This window comes from Stegostoma tigrinum, chromosome 37 (genome assembly GCF_030684315.1).
Source record: "Stegostoma tigrinum isolate sSteTig4 chromosome 37, sSteTig4.hap1, whole genome shotgun sequence".
NCBI lineage: Eukaryota > Metazoa > Chordata > Chondrichthyes > Orectolobiformes > Stegostomatidae > Stegostoma > Stegostoma tigrinum.
In genome coordinates this window covers 17,032,647-17,059,398 of record NC_081390.1, presented here as the reverse complement: position 1 = coordinate 17,059,398, position 26,752 = coordinate 17,032,647, and the positions used below count along the sequence as shown (strand labels likewise).

At 39.3% G+C, this 26,752-nt stretch overlaps 1 protein-coding gene across 3 annotated transcripts in view; it reads left to right on the top strand.

Moving 5' to 3' along the window:
- Nucleotides 1-26,752, top strand: part of parga (poly (ADP-ribose) glycohydrolase a) — a 196,416-nt gene that overhangs the window by 16,940 nt on the left and 152,724 nt on the right. For all 3 annotated transcript variants that reach the window (XM_059640270.1, XM_048563467.2, XM_048563466.2), the window contains 3 exons: nt 15,533-15,695; nt 18,475-18,597; nt 25,361-25,444. In XM_059640270.1, coding sequence (XP_059496253.1) covers nt 15,533-15,695; nt 18,475-18,597; nt 25,361-25,444 — 370 coding nt within the window. The remainder of the gene's footprint in view (nt 1-15,532; nt 15,696-18,474; nt 18,598-25,360; nt 25,445-26,752) is intronic.

Below are 26,752 nucleotides of genomic sequence, written 5' to 3'. Positions count from 1 at the left end.
ACTGAATGATAAAGAGATGCACAGGCTTGTGGTCCACCCACGGTCTACATGGTTTTGTGATGAAACCAGACTTTTTTGTCTCCCTGTAATGATATGGGGGCTGCTTTTACTGCCTGGCTGGTTTGAATCTTTCCTTTAGTGCTTTCAGTGATTTTTTTTCTTTGTATACAGGTGGATCTAAAAGTACTTAAAAATCCATATCTACAATAATGTGAAGAATTTTAATTAAAGCCAACTCTTGGTATTGTAACAGAATGATGGTGTAATTGAAGAACACTAATTAGTGTGAAACGTTTTGTTACGAAATTATGGAGAGTACTTGTGGATTGGAAGGCAGGTCATTAGAATTTGGTGTTTGTAGAATTTTGTTGATTATAAAATGCTGTGGGGAAAGCAATGCAGGGCCCCTTTAAAAGATGATGTGCTTTTTCTGTGCTTCGCAAGGGGTGTATAGGGTGTGCAGGTGCACGGAGCACCTGAATTGAAATATTTGTATCGAAAGGCTATACAGCTAGCAGGCAAAGCAGCATTTTTTTAATCAAGACAACCGGCTTTTGAATTAAGCCAATTATTTAAACCAGGCCCTTAGGCACCAAAAACCAATTAAATTTAAATCTGATGGTTCTGACAATATAGGACCAATCCTGTCATAAGAAATTAATATGTCATCAAGAGTATAAACGATTAGGACATATGGAAAATCAGGGGAGAGCCATCTGTCATCTGCCAAGAGAATGCCTCCTTGCTCTAAAAGACTCACTGGCTCCCTCAGAATTCTCTAAACTTTAGAGTAAGCTCCATCTAAATTACCTATGGCAAAATTAGTTAATGTTCCTGACAAAATAACATGACAGAGAATGTGTTCCTGACGGAAGGATTCACTTAGAATGCGTTCCTGATAGAAGAATACATTGGAGAAGACGCAGAATGTTCTGGAAGATCCGGCTGTAATTTCAAGATACTGAAGTCTAATTTTTAAAGTTTCATTTGTGGGACTTATATTTATTGGAACAGCATACCATTAAAATCTTGTATTCGGGAATAGTTAGTAATTAGAAGGGGGTTTATTCAGTTTGTTCATAGTTTAGTTAATTTATTCAAATTTTAGAGAAATAGTTATTTGTTGATTATAAAGAGTATGTCAGGGGTTTACTTTTATTTATCTACTCTGTTATGAGACATTGGGGTTGTTTTAGCAGATTATACGGTGAGACGCTCCTCTGGGTGTTTCTGTTTTAGTCATCAGTTGGGGGGGAGAGGTGGAATAATCAACCTCGGTTTTATAACAGTTTTTAACCAGTGTTTTATGTGTAAACAACTGCAACTGTATATACTATCTCAGTCCAGTAACCTCGAGTCTACAATGCTAGTATTTGTGAAGACTACATTAAGCAGATATTTTCCAAAGGTCGCTAACTCCTTTTAGCCATGGTCAGCTATTGGCCATTTTGTGTTGCTTAGTCATAGGCAGCCCTAACACCAGGGTAAATGCAGGGACAATGTTCCCATTGATCAGGGTGTCCAGTACTAGAAGTTGCAGCCAAAAGATGCAGGATTTACCAGGATCTTGCCGGGAATGGAGGGTTTGAGTTGGGGAAAATATGCTGGGACTCTTTTCACTGGAGGTTAGGATGTTGAGGTATGACCTTATAGAGGTTCGTAAAATCATGAGAGGCATACACAGGGTGCTTAGTAAAGGTCTTTTCACTGAGGTGGGGGGAGTTTAAAACTAGGGGGCATATTTTTAAGGTGAGAGGAGAAAGATATAAAAAGGACCCTGAGGGGCAACTTTTTTTTAAACAAAGTGTCTAGCGTGTGGAACGAACTGAGAGGAAGTGGTGGATACAGATACAGTTACAGCATTTAAAAGACATTTGGATAACCACATGAATAAGAAGGCTTTGGAGGGAAATGAGCCTGATGCAGGCAGCTAAGACTAGTTTAGTTTGGGAACATGGTCAGCATGGACAAATTGGACCGAAGTGTCTGTTTCCACGCTGTATGACTCTAAGGGGATTCCACAGGTTCCCCACGAGCATTTCCTGTCTCTCCTAAAATAACGAGCATCTGGCCAGCAGAGTTCAAATAAATGGGTCTGGCAGCATCTGTGGAGAGAAATCAGAGTTACCGTTTTGAGTCCAGTAGGGTCACTTGAAGGGTCACTCAACCCAAAACTTTAACTCTGATTTCTGTTGCCAGACCTGCTGAGCTTTTCCAGTAATTTCTGTTATTGTATCTGATTTAGAGCATCTGCAATTTTTTATTTTAGTGAAATAAATGGGTCTATTTTTAAGAGCACTGGCTAATAGGGTACCCACAGATATCAGTACTTAAGCCCCAGCTATTATTTTTTTTATTTATAATGAATATCCACAATGTAGATGAAGGAATTAAATGTAATATTCCCAAATTTGTTGATGCCACAAAACTAGAATAAACTAAATGTGGTGAACAGGAACTAAAAATGCTTGAAGGAAATTTGGACAAATTGACTAAGTGGGCATTGCAGATGCAGCATTATGTAGGTAAGTGTGAAGCTATCCACTTCAGTAAGAAAAAAGAAGAACAGAATGTTATTTAAAAGGTGATAAGTTGGGAAATGCTGATATACAGAGGGACCCGTATGTCTTTCTACACCGGTCACTGAAGCAAGCATGTAGGTGTTACAAGCAGTTGGGGAGGCAAATGATATTTTAGCTGTCATTGCAAAGAATGTCTTGATGTATCCGTGCAGCACCTTGGTGAGACCACACCTGGAGTATTGTGTGCTATTTGGTCTCGCCCATGAAAAGATATTCTTACTGTAGAAGGAGTGCAGTGAAGATTCACAAGACTGATTCCTGGGATGGCACGTTTGTTGTCTGAGGAGAGTTTGGATCAGTTGTGCCTGTAATCCTGGGGTATAGAAGTATGAGAGAAGATCTCATTGAAATATATAAAATTCTTGCACACCTAGTTGGACTGGATGCAGGAATAATGCTCCACTTGATGGAGTGGGATGTCTAGAACGAGGAATCAAAGTCTCAGGATGCAAGCTGGACCATTTTGGACTAAGATGAAGGGAAATATCTTTATTCAGTTGGTGGTGAAATCTGAGAGATTCACTGCAACGTAATGCAGAGGAGGCCAGGTCGCTGAGTTATATTTAAGAAAGAAATAGATTTCTAGACACTAAAGGCATCAAGGGGCATGGGAAGAGAGTGAGAATATAGCTGTAATTTTTCTCTTTTTAATCATTTTTGGTAATTCTTTGCAGTTTTTCATATACTGGCCAATCTTCTTACATGCTACTGATCTTTGTAAAATTGAAATTCTTTTCTTTAAGTTGATGCTGTTTTGAATGTTTCCAGTTAACCACGGATAGAGGATCTATTCCTTAGAATGTTTCTTGCTTGTTACAATGTGTGTATTTTGTCTGTTCTGAAATATTCTCAAATGTCTGCCACTTTATTGACCTATCTTTTAATCTAATCTGCCAAATCACTTTAATAAACTCTGATTTGACATTTTTATAATTTCTTCTGTTTACCTTTTTAAAAAATGTTCTCAGACCTATTCCACTCTTGTTCAAGCTGAATGTTTGTTACGATTGATCTAACCCAGGGCCACCTTTTTCAGATTAGATTCCCTACAGTGTGGAAACAGGCCCTTTTGGCCCGACAAGTCCACACCGCCTCTTGAAGCATCCCACCCAGACCCATCCCCCTATAACCCACACACCCCTGAACACTACGGGCAATTTAGCATGGCCAATCCAACTAACCTGCACATCTTTGGACTCTGGGAGGAAACCGGACCACCCGGAGGAAACCCACGCAGACACTTGGAGAATGTGCAAACTCCACACAGACAGTCGCCCGAGGCAGGAATTGAACCCGGGTCCCTGGCGCTGTGAGGCTGCACTGCTAATCACTGAGCCACCGTGCCGCCCAAAACATTGATTAGATTAGATTCCCTACAGTGTGGAAACAGGCCGTTTGGCCCATCAAGTCCACACTGCTCCTTGAACCACCCAGACCCATTCCATGTTACCCACACATCCCTGAACACTATGGGCAATTTAGCGTGGCTGATCCACCTAACCGACACATCTTTGGACTGTGGGAAGAAACCAGAGCACCTGGAGGAAATCCACACAGACAGTCGCTTGAGGCTGGAATTGAACTCAGGTCCCCTGGTGCTGTGAGGCTGCAGTGCTAACCACTGAGCCACGTTTTACTATGTGATTATTGGTTAATCCTGTCTTATTGCACAATACCAATTCTGGTATTGTATTACCGGTTCTGAGAAACGGTCACCGGATCCGAAACATTAACTCTGATTTTTTTTTCCTTCACAGATGCTGCCAGACCTGCTGAGTTTTTCCAGCAACTTATGTTTTCCTTCCTGAATCCCATTTGAATAGTATATTCAGTTGAATGAACTCAGGTTTTGGTCGAGTTTCTTTATTTTCTGTTGGATTTAAGGCTGTTATTTATTATTACCGATAGCCTGGTATCAAATTCACCTAGGAATAATACGAGTACCAGGAATTTTGGAAATTTGCCATGCTTGTCGGTCTACTAACCATCTTTGAATTCAAAACAGAAGCGAAAGTCAGCAAACCTTGTACAGAAATACAATACGGTGAAATGATTCTAAGATATTGAATCTGAAACCATTCATCCTGGAAAAAAATCTTCCTTTTCCAACACTGGATCTATTAATGACACCAAACAATAGCCTGTGTTGAGTCAAGCAAGCTTTTAGCAAATTCTCTTAAAAGCTTGGTTTCTGTTTCTTTTAAACTTTCATGAAGCACCTTATAATGTTTATGTACATCGACATTGCAACATAAATGCAAATTGAGGTTGTAGAAGGGCTCAGTGAGCCAGTGTGTTTGATTGCAGACATTTTGTGACTCTGCTGGGTAACATTGTCAGTGCACCTCCAGTGAAGCGTTGGAGTTCTGTCCTGCTTGTTATTATATGCCTCAGTTTGCTGCGGTGGTTGGCATCACTTCTGGTTCTGTTTTTCAGCGTCTGTTGGTAAAGGTGTAGTTAACTGCAGAAGAAAGTTAGCTTAAAACATCATTTTTATTACAGAAAATATTGCTGTGCTGGAGAAACATGGCAGGTCTGGTAGTATCTATTTGGAGGGATGAAGTTAGCATTTCAGGTCACAAGTGACTCGAACTGAGATAGAGGTGGAACATTGATAAGTTTTGTAGACAAAATTAGGAAGGAGCAAATGGCACAGAATAACAGAAGTGTTAAACTTTGTAAGGAGGCCTTTGTCTGTACTAGCTGGTTAAATCAGCACCTTTTTGTGGTGGTAATCTCCTTTTTCTCTGCAGCCTTGCATATATGCACTCTTGAACGTCACAATTGAACCCGTCTCCGTGATGCTTCCAGGCAGTTCATTCCATACCCTAACTACTTGCTGAGTTAAAAATTTTCCCTGACTTTATTCTTCTTTCCTTTTGCTGATATCTTTAAATCTATGCCATCTTGTTCTTGTTCCTTTTATGAGAGAGAACAGTTTCTTCCTGTCTACTCTATCCAGTCTGCTCATGGTTTTGTAAACTTTTTGCTTACAACTGATTCATACCTGATATCTTAAAGTGTTGTTGGATTGATCAAAGTGTAACCTGGTGTCATTCTCTCCAAATGTGCCCCACTTGAGCAGAGAATATCGGCTAACATGTTAGTGCAGTACTGAGTGAGTGCTACCCTGTCATAGCTGTTTTCCTTTAAAAGAAATGTTAAATAGAATATGGTATGCAGTTGTGAGCTTCCTACTATAGGAATGATGCTGTGAAACTTGAAAGGGTTCAGAAAAGACTTACAGGGATATTGCCAGGGTTGGAGGGTTTGAGTGAAAGAGAGAAGCTGAATAGGCTGGGTCTGTTTTCCCCAGGGTGCTGGAGGCTGAGGGGTGACCTTGTAGAAATTTATAAAACCATGAGGAGCATGGATAGGGTGAATAGCCGAGGTTGTGGGGGGTGGGGAAGTCCAAAACAAGAGGGCGTACATAGGTTTAAGGTGAGAGGAGAAAGATTTAAAAGGGACTTCAGGGGGCACCTTTTCCATGCAGAGGATTGTGCATGTATGGAATGAGCTGCAGGAGGAAGTGGAGGCTGTTACAATTGTAGCATTCAAACGGCTTCTGGATAGGTATATGAATAGGAAGGGTTTACAGCAATATAGGCCGAATGCTGGCAAATGGGACTAGATTAATTTAGGATATCTGCTCAGCATGGACAGGTTAGACTGAAGGGTCTGTTTCTGTGCTGTACAACTCTATGACTATTGCATCTCCTCTTTGTCGACTTCTTTTCAAGGAGAATAGCCCCAACTACTTCAATGTGTCCTCAGAACTGAAGTAGTTCTTCCATGAAATTATTTTTGTAAGCCACTTTCGCATTCTGTCAAATGCATTCACATCCATCCTACAATATGGTGCCCAGAACTGTACATGGTATTCCAGCTGAGGTTGAACAAGCATCTTATACAAGTTAACATCACCTCCTTGTTCTTGTACTCTATTGCCCTATTAGTAAAGCTGTAGATACTATGTTTTATGTACTGCTAAATCTACCTATCCTCCTTTGAAAGATTTGTGCCCGTACACAACAAAGTCCCTCTTTTTCTGTAACCCCGCCCATTTTACAGTTTCTTTCAATGTTCTTCCTCCCAAAATCTATCACCTCACATTTTCTCCATTGAAACCCATCTGCCACTTATCTGCTCGTCCTATCAACTTTTGGAGTTGTAGAAATATACAGCACGGAAACAGACGTTTTCGGCAAAACTCATCTGTGCTGACCAGATGTGCTAAATAAATTTAGTCCCATTTGCCAGCATTTGGTCTTTCTCTCTTAAACCCTTCTCATTCATACACCCATCCAGATACCTTTTAAATGTTGTAATCGTACCAGCCTCCATCACTTCCTCAGGCAGCTCATTCCATACATGCACCATCCAATGTGTGAAAAAGTTGCCCCTCGGGTCCCTTTTAAATCTTTCCCCTCTCACCTTAAACCTAAGACCTCTAGTTTTGGACTCACCCACTCTGGGGAAAAGGCCTTGTTTATTTACCCTATCCATGCACCTCATGATTTTATAAAACTTTTTAAGGCCAACGGCTAGCCTCCGCCCCAGGGAAAATGACCCCAAACTTCACTGTCAAGAAACTGTGAACCTGCACTCCAAGGTCTGTTTGTTCAGCAAAACCCCACAGGACCTTCCCATTAAGTGTATAAGTCCTACCCTGATTTGCCTTTCTAAAAAGCAGCACCTCACATTTATCAAAAATAAATACCATCTGCTACTCATTGGCCCATTGACCCATGGTATCAAGGTTCTGTTGTACTCTGAGGTAGCCTTCTTTGCTGTCCATGCTTCCTATGTTCTCATCCAAATCATTTATATAAATGACAAAATGCAGTGGACCTAGCACCAATCCTTGTGGCGCACCACTGGTTGTCGGCCTCCAGTCTGAAAAGGAACCCTCTACCACCACCCTCTGTCTTCTAACTTTGAGCCAATTCTGTATTCAAATAGCTAGCTCTCCTTGTATTCCGCGTGATCTAACCTTGCTGTACCATATGGAACCAACTGTGTTCTGCAGGAAGTGTCACTGGACCTGAAATGTTAACTCTGTTCGCTGCTCCACAGATGCTGCCAGACCTGCTGAGCTTTTCCAGCAACATTGTTGTCGTAGTCATTGTTGTCGTTGTCATTGGCGTCATTGTTGTTGTGGTGGTGGTGGTGTATGTTCTGCATTATCCTTCTCACGGTTCACAATTCTTCCTAGTTTTTTAAAATTCATTCATAGAATAAGGCCAGCATTTATTATCCAACTTAGAGTGCAGTGAAGAGTGAATCACATTTCTGACACTAAAATCTTTGAAATTGTCTGCTGCATACCAAGATGTAGATCAGTACTACTTATCAGGAAAATTATTACTCCAGCCTGAAAAGTATTGCTTTTGCACATGCTCTTGGAACAGAAAGAAAGGGCCAGAAAGTTAGAGGGTGAGCATGAATAGAAATCAAGGGTGTGGTAATTCTTGTCAAGAAGAGGGATAGATTCAGTGTTAATCATGTTTTTAACATACAGGTCAGCTCTGCTGAAGGCAATGTTTTTGTTGTTGCTTAATTATTAATTGCAGACAGTCTTTTTCTGTTTTATAAATGCTGTCTGCATTTTTGCACATTTTCAACCTTTTTGTCAGTAAATCAGCATTCCAGCTCATGGATCTTTGCTGGAGTCATTCTTTTTGATGAATCCAGACAGGAGGGTGGTCAGTAAGCAGATGGAGAAAACATTGTATTGTCCTGCAAACCTATCTCTGTCATGAGTATATTCAAGAGAATGAGCATCTATAGCTGTCTGGAGCTGAAAATTCCAAAGATTCAAAACTCTGAGAAGAAGAACTTCTCGCAACCGAGTTCAATAAGAACAACGACTTAGAAGGAGGGGTCACAGCCTCCTATGCGTGTAGAGGTCAGCTAATTTGGTTCAGATAGTGAATCAAGTCTGTGACCTTTCAGATCTCTTTGGCTTAGTGGACACTAACTGGTATGTATATTCATTTTAATTCCTCTAAAATATTCCTAGTTTGTGTGATTACAAGAAATGCATTAAATATCTTAGAATAAATGAGAGACTTTTCAAAGATTTACTTGTTTTAGCACATAGTGTTTAGTTTACAGTTTTTGGTATGATTCCAGCTGATGCTGCTACTAAAATTTGCGCATGGTGAACAAGGGAGATTGTTAGATTCACGGAAGGGACATACAAATTGGCCAAAAACAGCAGACCTGAGGATTGGGCGAAATTTAGATTTCAACAAAGGAGGGCAAAGGTATTGATTAAAAGTGGTAAAATGGAATATGAAAGTATGGTTTGGATGTATAAACTTCTAAACGCATATGAAAACAAATGAAGGACCCTTACAGTCAGAAACCGTGCACGTTAAAATGAGGAGCATAGAGATGGCAGACAATATTTTGGTCCTGTCTTCACAAAGGAGGATGCAAATAATGTCCCAAAAACGTTGCAGAACACTGGGTCTGGATGAGTGAGAGGAACTGAAGGAAATTATGTTGGAGAAATCGATGAGATTACGGACCTGCCGATCCTTGAGGGCCAGTGACCTACATCCAAGTACTTGAGGAAGTAGCCTGAGAAATAACAGGTGCATTGGTCGTCATCTCTCAAGTCTCTATAGACACTGGATAGTTCCCATGGATTGGCAGATGGCAAATGTATTTCAAGAGTGAGTTAAAGAGAAAGTGAAATTATAGACTGGTTAGCATGACATGCATATAAATCGACCTGCAAATAGATTTAGGAACAGAACCCATTCCGGGCATGGGCTATACTTTGAAATCCAAATTCCAAAGTATATAGGTATGTGGCACACCTTTTATCACTTTTAACGATTTTATAAAACTATAAAGTAGAGCTTTTCTCGCAAATGCCCAAAACAATGTTTTGTAACTAGCATTCCACATGTTGCATTTGTGTTTCCCTCATTTAAATTTGTGTTAATAATAATTTAACAATTGTGTTGAAAATATGGAAGATTATGATAGTTCAAAGGTTAACAGTGAAACAACAGGAGTTGGTACTCTAAAATTCATGAACTGATCTCTGGTTGATTGGGTTTGCTTTGGAAACAGGAAGCGGACAGTGGGTGGTTCCTCTGTGTGTGGAGTGATTTACTAAACTGACTGAAACGTGTTAGTGACTGTGCAAAGGCCTGTTCCTGTGGTGTAGCTGAATGAAAAGTCCTGTCAATTAACTGAATTTAGCTGAACAATCGAGCAAGTGTTCATGCAGAATTAATGCTCTTCTACTATTCTGTGCCTGTTATGTGTTTTGATCATGAAGGTTTGTAGAAAATAGTGCAAAGCTGGAATATTAGTTTTGTTGGTGCAATGCGTGTTGTAGTTTTATTGAATTTGCTAGGTTGTCAAGATAGTTATGATTAGATCCTACCAATACAAACTGCCAATATAATACTGTGTGGAAAGTACAAAAATAAGATTCCTTCCTTGCACAGTGCCATCACTTTATTTAAATCAGTTTAGAAGAGTGCCTTCTTGTAAGGAATTGTGCCATATATGAAAGAATTTTTTGAGTTATGTTATATTTTGCTGTTTCAGTTGTATCAGATATTGTGAACAAAGTTGAATGAAACGTTGCACAAGGAAAAATGGTATATTGCAGAATAAGTACTTTCCAGTTAAGCTTAAAAACCTGCAAAGTGTAACCTTTTCCAGCTTAGAACTTTAAAAATGTTGCATTGTGTAGAGATGTGAACGCGTAGCAACTATAAAATCATCATATTGGTTAGGGATTTTCTACATATGTGGATTTGATCTGTTTTTCTCTCTCCTTAAGGAGTTGGAAATGAAAGTGAAAGTAACATGGCAGTGTTCAGTTTTGTTTCACAGACTGGTTTGTTACGTTATTATGCATAACAGGGTGCGGTCTGAAAATATGCACTGCTGGAACTGTTGTGGCACTGTTTGCATAGATGGAAATTACAGGAGCACATTAATGTGCATGTTCTGCTGTTTTGTTCAGCTGGGTGCATTTTGATCAGCGTATATTTTTGAAGAGCTGTCATTTGTTTTTCTGGGCAAATGCAGTAACTGACTGAAATGGCACAGCAAGGCCTGACAAACAACTACCAAGATCTACAGTGGGTTATTAGATTAATTTTAATTTGAAGCTCACAGACAAGTCATGAAATGTTATGGATATTATAGTTTTCACTTAGATTCATATGATTTTTTGTACAGTGCTTAACATTTGTTAGCGAGTTTTCAGAAGATTTGTAGCTCAGGTTGAGGTTCTGGATGTGAGTTTGCTCGCTGAGCTGGAAGGTTAGTTTTCACACGTTTCGTCACCATTCTAGGTAACATCGTCAGTGAGCCTCCGACGAAGCGCTGGTGTTATGCCCGACTTTCTATTTATCTGTTTAGGTTTCCTTAACATTTGTTCCTACCAATCAGCAAATAAAGCTAAATTGCCAGTACTACAGGCTGGTTCGTTAAGAATATTCAAGGCTGACATGCACAGTTTTTTAATCAGCAAGAGAATCAAGGAAATGGCATAAAGGCAGGAAAAATCAGCCGTGATCTCATTGAATGCGAAGCAGCCTCAGTGGGCTGATTGGCCTTAATTATAGTCTTAATTACAAAGGTGCTATTTACATAATTAATAAATAACATCAGGCAGACAAATCATGTTAACACCAATATACCCACTAAAAACGGTGGTGTTGGGCTGCTGTAGGATCATTCATGTTTGTCTTGATCTGTTGGAGCACAAATGGAGGAAAACCCTTACAACATACTATATGCTATAATATACCTTTCATTTAAAAATTAGCGACTCTTCGACCTGAAAGCATCATCTACAAGCTGCGGGCAAACTGCTTTCACATGAGATGCTTTCACACAGACCACACCTTATTTTTGTTGCTAATTAGGCTGGCCAGAGGCCAGTCATTTGAAACTATTTTTGCTTGAAAATTCAAATGATAAATGTGAAGTTTTTATGTTCAGGCATAGATTGAGTTACTAAGTGAATTAATATTTCCCTTCTCCTTTCAAAGGGATAGAGTTTGATTGATAAAGTTTCAAATGACTGGCCTTTGGCCAGCCTAATTAGCAACAAAAACAAAAGTATGATCTGTTTCATTTGGAAGCAGTTTGTCTGCAGCTAGCATATGATACTTTCAATATCTGACAGAACACTGAACAAGAGCTGTGGTCATTGCGTTAGGTCTATTTTATAATTACTTCATAAAGCCTCCAAATTTTGGTTTAATTGATGCATTTTGGTTCAAATATTATTCCATATTAACATACCATAGAATCTTAAATTCTAAATTATAGGATATTTTGCTTTTTACTTCTGTGAATTTCTCTTTAATTTATCCCATTTTTTTAACCAACCTGTTCAAAGATGTTATTACAAATCCCAGGTGAGGCTTGAACCAAGGCTTCCCAGTCCAGAGGCAGGGATATTAAAGATGAGCAGAATACCATATTTAGCAGCTTAAGGCAATTTGTGGCGTAGTTTTGTTCCTTCACTTCCTTGATGAGTTATTATAACAATATTAATATGTATCACACCATATAGAACATATAACACTGCAGCGCAGAACAGGCCCTTCGGCCCTCGATGTTGCGCCGACCTGTGAACTAATCTAAGCCCCACCCCCTACACGCTCCCATCATCATCCATATGCTTATCCAGGACTACAGCATTTCAGTAAGGTAGTTCACCAGCACTTTCTCAAGGTCACTTAGGATTGGGCAAAAGTGCTGGGCATTCCAATAATGTGGACATCTTATGAATGAACAAAATCAAGTTGAAAAATTTACAATAATACCACTTTTACCACGTCTACTATTTAATAGTCTGCCAGGGCTCATTGTCTAGACTCATATAAAATATGGCAAATTGGATATATTCCGGAAGACTTGATAGTGTCTACAGAATTGTAGCTGAGTTGAAGTTAACTTCATGTGTAAGGAGTATGAAGCTGACCTGAAAAATGCTGGAAGCTAGCTTTCTAATTTCTGGATTTCATTTATTCCCAAACTAAAGTTGTAAATCTCAGTTTAAATTGACCCCGAGCAATCCATGCTTTTAAAATTCAAAATACAATAAAAAAATTAAAACCCAACTTGAGTATTGTACACAAACAAACTAAAATATTTTAAATTAAATGCTTACTATATTTTCATAAGTTATTATCCTAAATTGAATGGGCACGTTAATGCTGACTCCCCATTAACTTTGCTTAGCTGTCAATGTCATACTGGCCCTGTATTGATATTTCACACATATGGAGAAAAGACGAGCCTGACACATCAAACAAGCTGGGTAGTTATGACAACTGAGCTGCATAGTCAACTTGTGTTATGTTTAACCTTAATTTTAGAATTAATCGTTCAAGGGTTAAATATCGTTTTAATCCTTTCATCAGATGGCTTCTTTGACATATTAGGAAACTGTTTTACTTTTAGCATTCAGGTCAAGCTCATTTAATACCGTAAGTGCCGCCTTTTGTTTGCAAAGCTTTTGTCAGGCAGGATAATTTGCATTGTCAGCGAAGGGTAGCAGCACATGTGTACTGTTATTAATAGTTTTAAAATTAGCTTGTTAATATTTTTTGGGTATCGTAAGGTTTTCTGTACAGTCTACTTTTGCCCCTAGGGATGTAATTGCATTTGATCTGAGCATGTTGTGTAATTGACAGATAGTAAAGTACTACATCTGCAGAAGTGCTGCAGTAATGTGTATGTCCAGCAGTGGAAGGGAGAGGAATCAGGAGCAATCAACTGCTTCTGGGCTGTTCATCTGGTGCCGTCAAAAATGGACAAGTCTGTAAGTGAATGTCTGAGTGTTTCTTTTTCCAAAATCACCAAATCACTTACTGTGTTGCATGTATTGTATAATCACTTGACCTTTAAAATATTGCACAATTGGTCCTTATTTCTGAAGTGACAATGTTTGTGTGTGAAAGTTAGAAATGGATATCAGCAGCTTCTTAGCTTGCAACTTGGGCAAGCTTGTACTGACTTCATTTCCAGTCAATGTTATGTGTACTTGAAGAAAGTAGAGGATTAAAGAAAAAATGTGTATCCCGTCATTTCCATGTAAGTGGTGGTGATGGCCTAGACTTTTAGACTGTTAATCAGAGACCTGGTAATGTTCTGTGGAACAGGTTCAAAACCTGCCATGGCAAATGTTGGAATTTTAATTCAACAGATGTCTGGAATTAGGAGTCTGGTGATGACCGTGAATCCATTGTTGGTTTTCAGAAAAAAAGACCATCAGGTTCACTAATGTCCCTTAACTGGCCTTGCCCACTTGTGGCTCCTGACCCACAGCACTGAGGTTGACACTTAACTGCCCTATTGGCAATTAGGGATGGGCAATAAATACTGGTCTGGCCAGTGATGCTCTGATCCTGTGAGTAAATTTTAAAAAATTTAAAAGGTAGAGCTTGCTAATTGTGTTGTCGCATTCTTTCGGTGGTTGCTGTTGACTGTCTCTGTCTCTGCCATTGGAAGACCACTGCATGTTGGACACAAAACATACATATCCTCTTTCCCCACCCCAACCTTTGTGCCATTTAATTGAAGATTTTACTATTTTTAATTATGTTTTGGAGTAGCTAGAATCTCCTTCGGTCTTTGTAAGCAACATTTCTATGGTAGCATAATAGAGCATGAGTAGCAAAGTCATACAATGTTGGCTGCAGCATTTACAAGCATGGGTGTCTTGAGTTGATCATAGCATGAATAGATTGATTTTTGAATTCCTAATATATACATTCTATTCATATTACATGTGATAGTAGTTGGGTCTTTTTCGTACTGTTTCCTATTGATTGCAGCATTTAGAAGATAAATGAGAGAGATTACAGAAACTTTTCACTGAATATCTCAGTTAGAGCAAGTAAATCCGATACAGCCAGGATCTATTCTGAATCAATTAGAATTTAAACCAGTAATCTATGCCTTCAAATGAGTCAAAAGTGGCATAATACAAAGTGGGTTAAAATTGGTTTTAAAAATAAAGCAACATTTCAGATTTTTAAGAAAAGTCAAGTTGACAGAGTGGACTAAATATCTGTCTTCTCTACTGGAGCTATTCTGATTTTGTAACGAGATTACAATATCAAAATATTTATTTTCAGCTGAAGTTCATTTGAAAGTGTAAATTATAATTGTGTGGTATTAAATTACTATTCAGACTAAATGCTTTCTCCCAAACCTATGATTTGAACAGAAACTGAAAGAACTGCGGGTGCTGTAAATTGAAAACGAAAACAGAAATTGCTGGATAAACTCAGGAGGTCTGGCAACATCTAGAAAGAAATCAGAGTTAATGTTTCAGATCTGGTGACCCTTCCTCAGAACTGATGGTATTTAGGAAAATGTGGATTTTTATGCAGAGGATTAAGTTGGGGGCGGGGGGTGTAAAGAGCAAACGATATGTGGGGATAGAGCCCAAGGAGAGAGAAAAGCAGTGGACAGACAAAGGAGTGGATAATGATCTGGCTAGAAGGGGGAATACCTGTTATTGGAGACTGACGATGGGTTGTGTGTAATTGCAGACTGTGATCATAAGGCCGAGTATGCAGGCGTGGAGGCTAGGACTTGAACATTCTGTTGAACCAATCAAGGAATAGATTCTGGATATACCAAATGTACTTATTTCACCGAATATCTCAGATGAATAAAGTTTTTTTTGTTGTAAAACTTTTGATTCTAAGACAAACCAGAACATTGGTTGAAATCAGATGAAACTCACCTGGAGGATTATGTTTCTTGACTCAATGCAGTTAATCGGTGTTTGAAAAGAGTAAACTATTCAGGCATTAAATGTTGAATTATTTGATATTTTATCCTCTAAAACTAATGAAATGTCACACAGTGTGATCTGCAGATTAGTTGTTTGACTTCCAATGCAGATTGCGTTATTGTGCTAAAAAATATTTAACTTTTAGAAGAGAACATTCTGCAGTGGAAGGAAAAAGACCTTATGTTGGGAAATACCCTGCGGATATCACATGGCTTGGAACTCCAATCGTTGAGATGCATCGAACACCAGAATGCAGCAGTGCGTTGCCACCTTTAAGACCATCTAGCAATCACTCAGTGACTATCCGAGTATGTTGAAATAATTTTTTTTCTTTCCAAGCAATATACGCATTGAGCACAGTTATTTATTAGGAAAACTTGGCTGCGCAGTAATTTATCCAACTGAGTAATAGTTGAAATGTGCCTTACAAATATGGACTTATTACTGAGTTCTGTGCTTTAAGACCCAGTCCCTAGCCAGAGTATGCCAATCTCAAGTCACCTTAGACCTAAATTGCTTTACAAGACAAATAATGAGTTTTGAGAAGATTTGTAGCTCAGGTTGAGGTTCTGGATGTAAGTTTGCTCGCTGAGCGGGAAGGTTCGTTTTCACACGTTTTGTCACCTTTCTAGGTAACATCATCAGTGAGCCTCCGGTGAAGCGCTGTTGTTATGTCCTGCTTTCTATTTGTGTGTTTCGGTTTCCTTGGGTTGGCGACGCCATTTCCTGTGTTGATGTCATTTCTGGTGTTGGTGATGTCATTTCCGGTTCTTTTTCTCAGCAGGTGGTAGATGGGCTCCAAATCAATTGGAGTTCTGGTTGGAATGCCATGCGTCTAGGAATTCTCATACGTGTCTCTGTTTGGCTTGTCCTAGGATGGATGTGTTCTCCCAATCAAAGTGGCGTCCTTCCTCATCTGTATGTAAGGATACGAGTGATAGTGGGTCATGTCTTTTTGTGGCTAGATGATGTTCATGTATCCTGGTGGCTAGTTTTCTGCCTGTTTGTCCAACGTAGTGTTTGTCACAGTTCTTGCAAGGTATTTTGTAAATGACGTTCGTTTTGCTTGTTGTCTGTATAGGGTCTTTTAAGTTCATTTGCTGCTGTTTTAGTGTGTTGGTGGGTTTGTGGGCTACCATGATGCCAAGAGGTCTGAGTAGTCTGGCAGTCATTTCTGAGATGCCTTTGTAGGGGAGAGTGGTTATGGTTTCTGGGCCCGTTTTGTCTGTTTGTTTGAGTTTGTTGCTGAGAACTCGGCGGACTGTGTTTATTGGGTACCGGTTCTTTTTGAATACGCTGTATAGGTGATTTTCTTCTGCTCTTTTTAGTTCCTCTGTGCTGCAGTGTGTGGTGGCTCGTTGAAATGTTCTAATGCAGTTTTGTTTATTGGTGTTGGGATGGTTGCTTCTGTAGTTCAGTATTTGGCCCGTATGTGTTGATTTCCTGTCGATCCTGATTTGAAGTTCCCCATTGACTGTTTGCTCTACTGTGACATCTAGGAATGGCAGTTTGTTGTTTTCCTCCTCTTTTGTGAATGTTATGCCAGTAAGGGTATTATTGATGGTCTTGAAGGTTTCCTGTAATTTGTTTTGTTTAGTGATGACAAAGGTGTCACCCACGTAGCGGACCCAAAGTTTGGGTTGGATAATTAGCAGAGCGGTTTGTTCGAGTCTCTGCATTACTGCCTCTGCTAAGAACCCTGATATCGGAGATCCCATGGGTGTTCCGTTGGTTTGTCTGTAGGTTTTGTTATTGAAAGTGAAGTGGGTGGTAAGGCATAGGTCCACTAGCTTGATGATGATGTCCTTGCTGATGAGGTTGGTGGTGTCTGGTGTATGTGTCTTTGGTTCTTCTAAAAGTGTAGCCAGTGTTTCTTTGGCCAGGTTGATGTTGATGGATGTGAACAGGTCTGTTACGTCAAAGGAGACCATTATTTCATCCTCTTCTATCTTGGTGTATTTGGTGTTCAGTAGTTCTTGGGTGGAGTGAATGGAAGAAATGACATCACCAACCCAAGGAAACCTAAACACACAAATAGAAAGCGGGACATAACAACAGCGCTTCACTGGAGGCTCACTGATGATGTTACCTAGAATGGTGACGAAATGTTTGAAAGTGAACCTTCCGGCTCAGCGAGCAAACTTACATACAAAACAAATAATGTCATCCAACTGAACCAATTCGTTGTCAAATAATTGTTGATTTTCGTGCTACCATTTACAGATTTAGTAAAATGTTTCAAAAGACTTTATACCAAATAATTACAACATCTAATAAACTAGAAACTGCAGCAAGAAATGTTTTTTAAGCCAATTTTTCAATTAACTTCATAGGTTCCTTTCTCTTAGTGTTTTAGGGATGTCGAACAAAGGCACTTTCTTTTGACGTATAGAGCTATTTGATGTGGAAAACCTTTTATTCTGAAGTAAGGAAACCTATGCAAAAAATGGGGTGAGAGGCAGACCACCAAAAAAAACACTCAACGTCACTCAAAAATTACCCAAAAGTCTATAACAAATGATAGCACAATTTGAATAAATGTTTCCTTCGTAACAATAACGAAAGAAGTAAATTTAACATTTTACCTTGGAAAAAATGTCAGGATAACTTAGAACATAGAACATTACAGCACGGTACAGGCCCTGCGGCCCTTGATGTTGTGCCGACCTGTCATACCGATCTCAAGCCCATCTAACCTACACTATTCCATGTACGTCCATATGCTTGTCCAATGACGACTTAAATGTACCTAAAGTTGACGAATCTACTATGGGGAGGAAGTTGTGCTGTACCTCTCATAGACAGCACTTCAAAACAAAGCCCGCGAAATGATCACCATTGCGGAGACTGTCTCTGTGCTAACATTGTAAGTATTCATGACAAAGCCTGTGAAGCAATCAAGTGATGTTAACGCCTGATCCTCTGCATACTGAGGGAATTGTGGTTTAGCCAACACAAGTTCAGGCTTTAGTGCTCCCCTATTCATCGTTAGCGTTACAGCCATTTTGCGTTGATGGAACATGCATTATAATAAAACCAACTATAAATATATAATTGTTACAGTTACCTTTTGTGCTTGTATTGTAGACAGACCTTTTGAAAAGTGGTGAAGTCCCTCGACCCTATCCCACATATTTTAATGATGTCTGGGATGACAAGCATGTGAGAATGCCCTGCTCTGTTCAAAATCTTTTTCCGGTTGAAAATGAGGTAAAGGATGCCTTTATGTAATTAATCATTGATATGCACTTTCCTTGGATGTTATATACTCAAACAATACTTTTTTTCTGGGCCAGTTGTTTGCTAGGCAAGCATTTATTGCCTAACCCTAATTATTTAGAGGGCAATAAAGAGGCAACCAAATTGCTCAGAGTTGCATGTAGGCCAAACCAGGTAAGAATAGCAGGTTTTATTCCTGAAAGGGCATGGTGAACTAGAAAGATTTTTATGACAATTAACAGTGATTACATGGCCACCATTAGGTTAACTTTTTATTCCAGATTTTGATTGAATTAAAATTTCACCATTTTGTATGGTGAGATTCAAATCTGTGTGCCCAGAACATTAACCTGAGGTTCTAGATTATTAGTCAAGTTATATTTCCACATTGCCAACCCTTCCCCATTGGATTGATGTTCTTATCTCTTCATTTCTCTGCAGCTTGCAGTTCCTTGAGATAGTTAGGTTACAAGATTGAATGTGTAAAATGTATAATCATGTCTTGCTAGTTCTGAACCTGCAAAATTTGTAGATAAATTTAACATGGGAGCTTTGCAAGCATTTAGTTGAAATTGTAACAAAATCCTGGATCTAATTATCATTTGAGTAATTGGTTTGCCACCCATGCTGCCACAACCATTTGTAATGTCATTTTGCAAACAAGATTGATCCTTCAACTGCAGACATTGGTAAGGTGTTCTCTAATTTCACCACAGTCAGTTGGAGTATATCTTGGCAGAGGGCTGTGTCTGGTGATTTTAGTGCAAGATGATGAAAATTGTCAAACAAAATGCAGCATTTACAAAATATGAAATGTTGACAAGCAAAATCAACATGGCTCTACGAAGGGGAAATAATGCCTCAGTTTTGTTTTGAGGATTGAACAAACAGGATAAAGGGGAAACAGTAAATATAATATAATTACATTTTCAGAAGGCATTCGATAAGGTACCACACATAACATTATTTAATATTTAAGAGCTCATGGTTTTCATAGAATCATACAAACCCTACAGTGTGGAAACAGGCCCTTTGGCCCAACAAGTCCACACCGACCCTTGGAACATCCTACCCAGACCCATACGCTTATAAAGACTTATAAAGTATACTAGCTAAACACACCTGGAATATTGTCAACAGTTAAGGTCCCCTTAATCTTTCTCAGGATTGGTATGCAGGGAATTTCTTGCATGAAGATGGTGGAGTAGTTAGACCTATGTTCACTGAAGTTTACAAGAATGAAAGGTAACTTTGTTGATACACAAGATTCTAGAGAGACCTGACAAGGTGTTTGCTGATCGGTTATTTTCTCTTCGGAGTCTCGGACCAGAGATCATAAACTCAGGAGTTACAGGCCACTTGTTGAAGTCAGAGTTGAGGAATTTCTTCTCTGAAGGGTAGTAAACCTGTGAAATTCTTTACCATAAAGCACTGTAGAGGCTGGGTCACTAGGTAATGTCTCTAAATATTATTCAGTTTGCATTTGGCCCCTTATATTTCAAAGTTTTGAGAAAAATAAAATGGAAATAAAAGAATTCAGAATTTGCAGAAAATCTGTTATAATTTAGTCGTGTATTATTTGCAGACTAGTATAGTCAGACTAATACCATTTAACAGACAGATTGTAGATGGAATTTAAAGTGCGGTGCTGTGCTTTAGAAGGACTGACCTAGAGAGGTAGTATAGTCTCAGCATTAGAGATAAGGTGTCGAGCTGGATGAACACAGCAGGCCGAGCAGGAAGGCTGACATTTTGGGCCTAGACCCTTGACCTGATTTTCTGATGAAGGGTCTGGGCCTGAAACGTCAACCTTCCTGCTCCTATGATGCTGCTTGGCCTGCTGTGCTCATCCAGGACTACACCTTGCTATTTTGGATCCTCCAGCATCTGCAGTTCCTATTATCTCTGATAGTTTAAGCATTGCCAGTTTGAAGTTGTAAAAGAGTAGAGGGCCTTGTGGTTACATATACATAAATCGTTGAAGATACCTAGCAACTTGATAAAGCAGTTAAGAAAGCACAAGGATATTTGTGTTTGTTAATGAGAACATGGAAAGCAGAAACATAAAACTCATGCTGGACTTCTGTGAATCATTGGTTAGTCCTTAGCTGGAGTATTATGTATAATTCTGAACACCACGCTCAGAGGGTGTCAGGCCACGGATGAAAGTATAGACGAGTTTTACCAGATGATTCTGGAATGAGAAGGTTCAATTTTGTGGAGAGATTGGAGAAGCTAAGTTGCTGCATACTGAGACTTGCTGAGTTTCTGTAGCACTTTAATTGGAGAAACTGAGTTGGTTGTCAAGGAATGTTAAGGGGAGACCTGAATACTAATCCTTTATCAATCCGAGGATCAATCTAGTCAATGGTATTCAAAATCATGTGGATTTTGATTGGCCTTTGTTTTGGATAGTGACAAGTAGTTAGACCTGCACTGCAAGTGGAGAGTATTCTATTACACTGCTGACTTCTGCCTTGCAGATGATGGATAGGCTTTGGGGAGTCAAGTAATAAGTTGCTTGCTCAGAATTCCAAGCCTTTGACCTGCTGTTTTATACAGAGTATTTATATGGTGTACATTGGGTCCAAGCTAGGCAATGGTTCAACTTTAAAATTCTCGTCTTTCTTTCCAAATCATTCCATTATGTTGTCTCGCTGTATCTGTATAATGTCCAAACCTTCAGCTGCCTGAGCACAGTAACTACTGATGCTGACCAGACGGCAACAGGAATAACTGCACATGTGTTATTTGGCCTGCACTGTGGCCAAGATAAGCCATCCATTTGACACTTAGTCATTGAATCGGAGAGTCATACAGCATGGAAACAGACCATTTGGGGTCAACTCATCCATGCTGACCAGACATCCCAATCTGACCTAGTCTCACTTGAAGATCAGTGTAAGTAAAGTGTATAGGACTTGATCTTGATCAGGACAGTAATTAAAGCTTTATTTATGTTTTTGGGACAGACAGAAAGAATGCCTAACCGACTCATTAATTTCTATTGCTTGTGATTTGACAGTACAGACTACACTGTTCTACATTTTTCTTAAATGCATAATATATAAATTACATATTACTGTTATGCATTAAATGTGTCACTGGTGGTTCAAATAGAATGTAAATACTTTTATGAAATATCTCCACCTAATAGATCTGTATTCCTGCTGCATGACAGCTTTGGTTGTTCTAATATTGGCATGAAACAAATTAAGCTTTTTGTCTGTCATAAATTCTTCATGAGGATTCTTACTTACTTGTCACATGTTTAAGATCCAAATATTGTAACCAGTCCTGGGGAATCACATTTTAGGGTGTGTGTAATTGATGTAGAGATGGTGCTACAAGTGGAGAGAATGTAAAGGAGATTTTCTAGAATGGCAACATTAATGGTGCAGAATGATACCAGCTGTGATGTTGACACAAGTAGGAATAGAACTTCAGCTACATGGAGAGAAGATGGTGTTGGCTTTCGGACAAAAGAGGCTGAGGGAAAGTATAATATAATTCAAAATCATGGAAAGGTTTTGATAGCGTACATATTAAGAAACAGTTTCCAATGAGAGAATGATTGGAAACAGGAGAAAAATATTTAAGGTAAATAATAGAAGAACCAGAAGTCAAATTAGAATTTCTTCTCTGAGCTTACGGTGGTTTGCAATATACTCTTGAATAGGGTGGTGGAAACAAATTCAAAATTAAAATAACTTTCGAAAGGGAACTGAATGAATACCTGAAGGAAAATAATTAGCTGGTTACGAGGAAAGAGCAGGGATATGGGGCTAATTAGCAAGCTCCTTGAAAGCCGGCACAGACACATTGGCCTAATGGCCTCCTTTTGTGCTGGCATGTTTAATCACTGATGAGATAAACTCATTGAGAGATACAGTTTTTAACATTCCCTCTGGGATATATTCAAAGGAAATTTGGAGCTAAATCTTGGGCAGTAGACAAAGCTATCTTGAATTCTCAGGGAGTGATTAATCACAAGACTCCATGGAATGAGCAACCATCTAAGAAATAAGAGACTGCATTTTAAAGGTCTGCTTTATGTTGATTGTTGGTGCAGAAGTGTATTTTTTAATACTTTGGGTGCACATAGTAAAATTTGTATTTTCTGTAAATATTACTGTTAGTGCTGAGTACTCTTCATTTATCAGTTATGATGTTCAGTATATTTGTTTGGTAAGTTTCAGCATACAAATAGGAGAGGGGAGAAAAAAGAAGGGAAGAGGAGAGAACTGAAACAACTCCACAGAAACTGGTATTCTGTCACCAAGTCACCCTCTACTTACACGTGGAGAGTCTTTGACGCTGATCTAGCTCCCTCAGAGCCAGGTCTGAGTGAACAGAATCTCTGACTCTCCTGTTCTTTTGTGATAGCCAGGGCTCCCTGATTGGATTAGATTAACAACCCCAGTCAGGGGTGCCATATTCTGTGGGGGGGAATCTGGCTAACCGCATGACAGTCACCACATCCGTTGTTTCCTGAGCCAGAGGACATAGGCTGGCTCATTTTTTTTTTTGTAGCTGCTCCTGGGGTGTCATGACACCAGCTCAGGCTCCTCCAACTCTGACTCTGATACGGGTGATTTGTAATGCCCAGTAGCTCGCCCCTTGCACTAGGAGCATCTTGGAAGAAATTCATTCTCCTGTTCAGGCGCTGAGGCAGCAGCATATGCTGTGCCTGTCTCAGATTTCGAGGTATCGTCGACACTTGACGGAAGAGGGAGGACTCACCAGTTCTGGAACAAGCGGAAAAGCTGTGGAGTTGGGCATGCTTTGCTCTTACACTGTTTGCTCGTTGGAAGCTTTTGTACAGGCCATGTGCTTGTTCAGGACTGTCACACCTGTCCGAACTTTATACAACACCTGGACCTGACCTCATGACAACTATACCTCTTACCTGTGGGATGCCATTCCCACGGTTTCTACACCAGACTTTGCCCCTGAAGTACACTGTCTCTCTTGCTTAGTGGAATCTTGTGTCTGGCATTTGCGTTCTTGATGTTGGAATATGAAAATGGTGATTTATATGTTATGCTGGCTTGAATAATGAGCTTGTTAGTGGTGATAATGGTCCTGCATGATTGATAATTTAGCTGGAATTTGTCAATTAATGACAGCTTTGTATTTGAAACTTTTCTTAATCTCACTGGATGTCACTGGCCAGGACAACATTAGTTGCCCATCCCTTGTTGCTCCTTCAAAGGCAGTGGTGAAACACTTTGCTGAACTATTACTGTCTGCCTGCTGGAGTTGCCTTCATAGTCTTGTTCGTGTATTCCTGTTGTTTCACCTGAAGGATGTTGCCATGTTGTAATTGGTTGTTTTGCCGAGCTGGTTTGTTGTTTCACAGACGTTTCATTACCATGCTGGGTAATGTCATCAGTGCAGCCTCCGTTGAAGCACTGTTGTGTTTTCCTGCCTGGTATTTAAACTCTGGAGTCCGTTGAGCTGGATTACCTCATTTCCAGTTCTCCTTCGCAGTGAAGTGTATATGGGGTCGAGCTCTGTGTTTGTTGATGGATTTCTTTGTGGCGCACCACACTTCTAGGAATTCCCTTGCTTGTCCCAGGACCTTGGTGTTGTCCCAGTCGAATTGGTGGTTCTCCTTGTCCATTTGGATGGAGATGAGTGAGCATTGGGCGTGTCTTTTGTAGCCAGTTGATTGTCATTACAAAAAGACATGCCCAATACTCACTCATCTCTATCCACATGGACAAAGAGAACCACCAATTCAACTGGGACAACACCAAGATTATGGGACAAGCAAAGCAGAGACAAGTATGGGAATTCCTAGAAGCGTGGTAATCCACAAAGAAATCCATCAACACACACATAGAGCTTGACCCCATATACACTTCACTGCGAAGGAGAACCAGAAGTGAGGTAATCCAGATCAACGGACTCCAGAGTTTAAATACCAGGCAGGAAAACACAACAGCGCTTCAACGGAGGCTGCACTGATCACGTTACCCAGCATGGTAACAAAATGTCTGCGAAACAACGAACCAGCTCGGCAAGCCAACAACTACAACATCCACAATCTGAGATACAAATCTACTCTAAAACCTTAGATGTTGCCATAGTTCCAAGTAACAATGGTGTGTCGCTTGGAGAAGAAGTTGCAGGTGATTGTGTTCCAAGCAAGAGGTGTCCTTTGCCTTGTTAGTGAAAGAGATTACAGGTTTGGAAGGAACCATGGTGAGCTGTGCAGCAAATCTTGTGGATGATGCAAACTACTGCCACTGTATCAGTGGTGGATGGAGTAAATTTTGAAGCTGGTGGCTTTGGTCAGCAGCTGATCAAGCAAGCTACTTTATCTTAGTGTTCCTTGAGTGGCGTAGAAGCTACATTTATGTCGACAGTAGAGTGTATCCGCCAAATCCCCGACTTTTGGCTTGTTGATAGTGAACAGGCATGGGGAGTCGGGAGCTGAGTTGCTGCAGAATTCCCAGCTTTGTAGTTGTGCTATTTGGATGGCTGATTTGATTCAATTTTTGATCAAGGATGTTGGTTCTGGGTGATGTAGCAACAATAATGCTGTTGGATATAACGCCATGTTTATGGCATTTGCTCAATCTTTTTAATTTATAATTGATTATTGTATAAAACAATCTTTGTATTTTGTAAGGAAGTCTGGAGTAATGTCACTTTGTTGAATTATAATTTTTATGTTGTGTAGATTTTGCTGTAGAGCTTATGAGCATAAACTACATCTAAAAATTCAGTTGTTTTCTCTTTACAGGATGGAAGCAAGAACGTGAGTAGTCGATGGGAGTTAATTCGAACAGCGCTGCTGAGAAAGTTTACTAACTCCGAGGATGTGAAGGTACAATATGAAATAAGATCAAATCAGTTGTGGTGGTTAGGGTTTTTAAATAATTTATTTTAAGTACATTTGATGAAATTCAATTTTTTGAACATATTTGTATAGAATTGAATAGAATAGTTCTGTTCTGTCAGCATTAAGATCTACTGATGTCCTTCTGGAAGTGGCATTTTCACTCATTGTGTAACATCCCACAAATGGCCTCAGTGTCAAATCATTTATCTTAAATTTCAGCTCTCTATTCACCATTTTAGCAGTTGCTAGGTTAATAGTATGGTCATCGTTACTATAGCCTAGTTATGTTAGTATTGATGAAGTGATGAAGAAACGTTTTAGTATTTCATTGAATCATTTAACATTTCATGTGAATGCAGTCCATCCATTACAAAATATTATAACTTCTGTCATCTAAGGGCTATAGGGACATACAGGGTAGGGAAATGAAACTACTATAATTGAATAGATTTTCAAGGTAGCAGGATTAGGAGGCACAGTAATGTTTCTTACACCTGCAATGTGATTGTATGAATTACTATCCAAATTGTTAACAATCTGCAAAAAATTTTCTGCAGCCTTGTTTCTCAGTGTTAATTTAAAATAATCTAAGTAATCACTTTGTAGTACAGAACATTATCATTGCCAGAAAACAGAGACATGCTATCAAAACTTTTCATCTTGTGCTGATCAGTGCTGATGATTGGTAGCCTTGCAAAACTATCCTCAAGTACACGATGAAAAGCTTCAACAGCATGTTTTTTTTTTCTGTAATATTTATAAGTATTGGAGTGAAGCATAATGAGGGCATTATTTTAAGGTTGGACTATGTAACCAGAAAATAGGTGCATTTTGTTAACACATTGCAAACTGTCATATCTATGTTTGAGATTCCAACATAGAGTTGCCAGTTTGGCTGATGTGTTCAGTGAAGCAAATGCTTGTTGGAAAAGCTGTTTAATCGTTGGACTTATACATAGGAATTTAAGGTAATATTATCTACGAGATAATGTTAAATAAGCATAGTTAAATCGTTTAATGTATTCTGTACTATTTATGGACCCTTACTTTTGGAAGCTATTTATTAAGAGAACAAAGAACAGATTTACTAGTATAAACAATTGCTACCTGACTGGATAATTTCAAACATAATAACCATCCAAAGTTCACCACCATACACGACAAAGCAGTTTCCTTGATTGAAGTACTGAACTCAACCTTCACCCACTTCACCCATTCCATCATACCACACTGTCATTGCAAATATGAATTGCAGGCTGGAATTTTGAAATTTACCCAGCTTAGTTCAGCAAC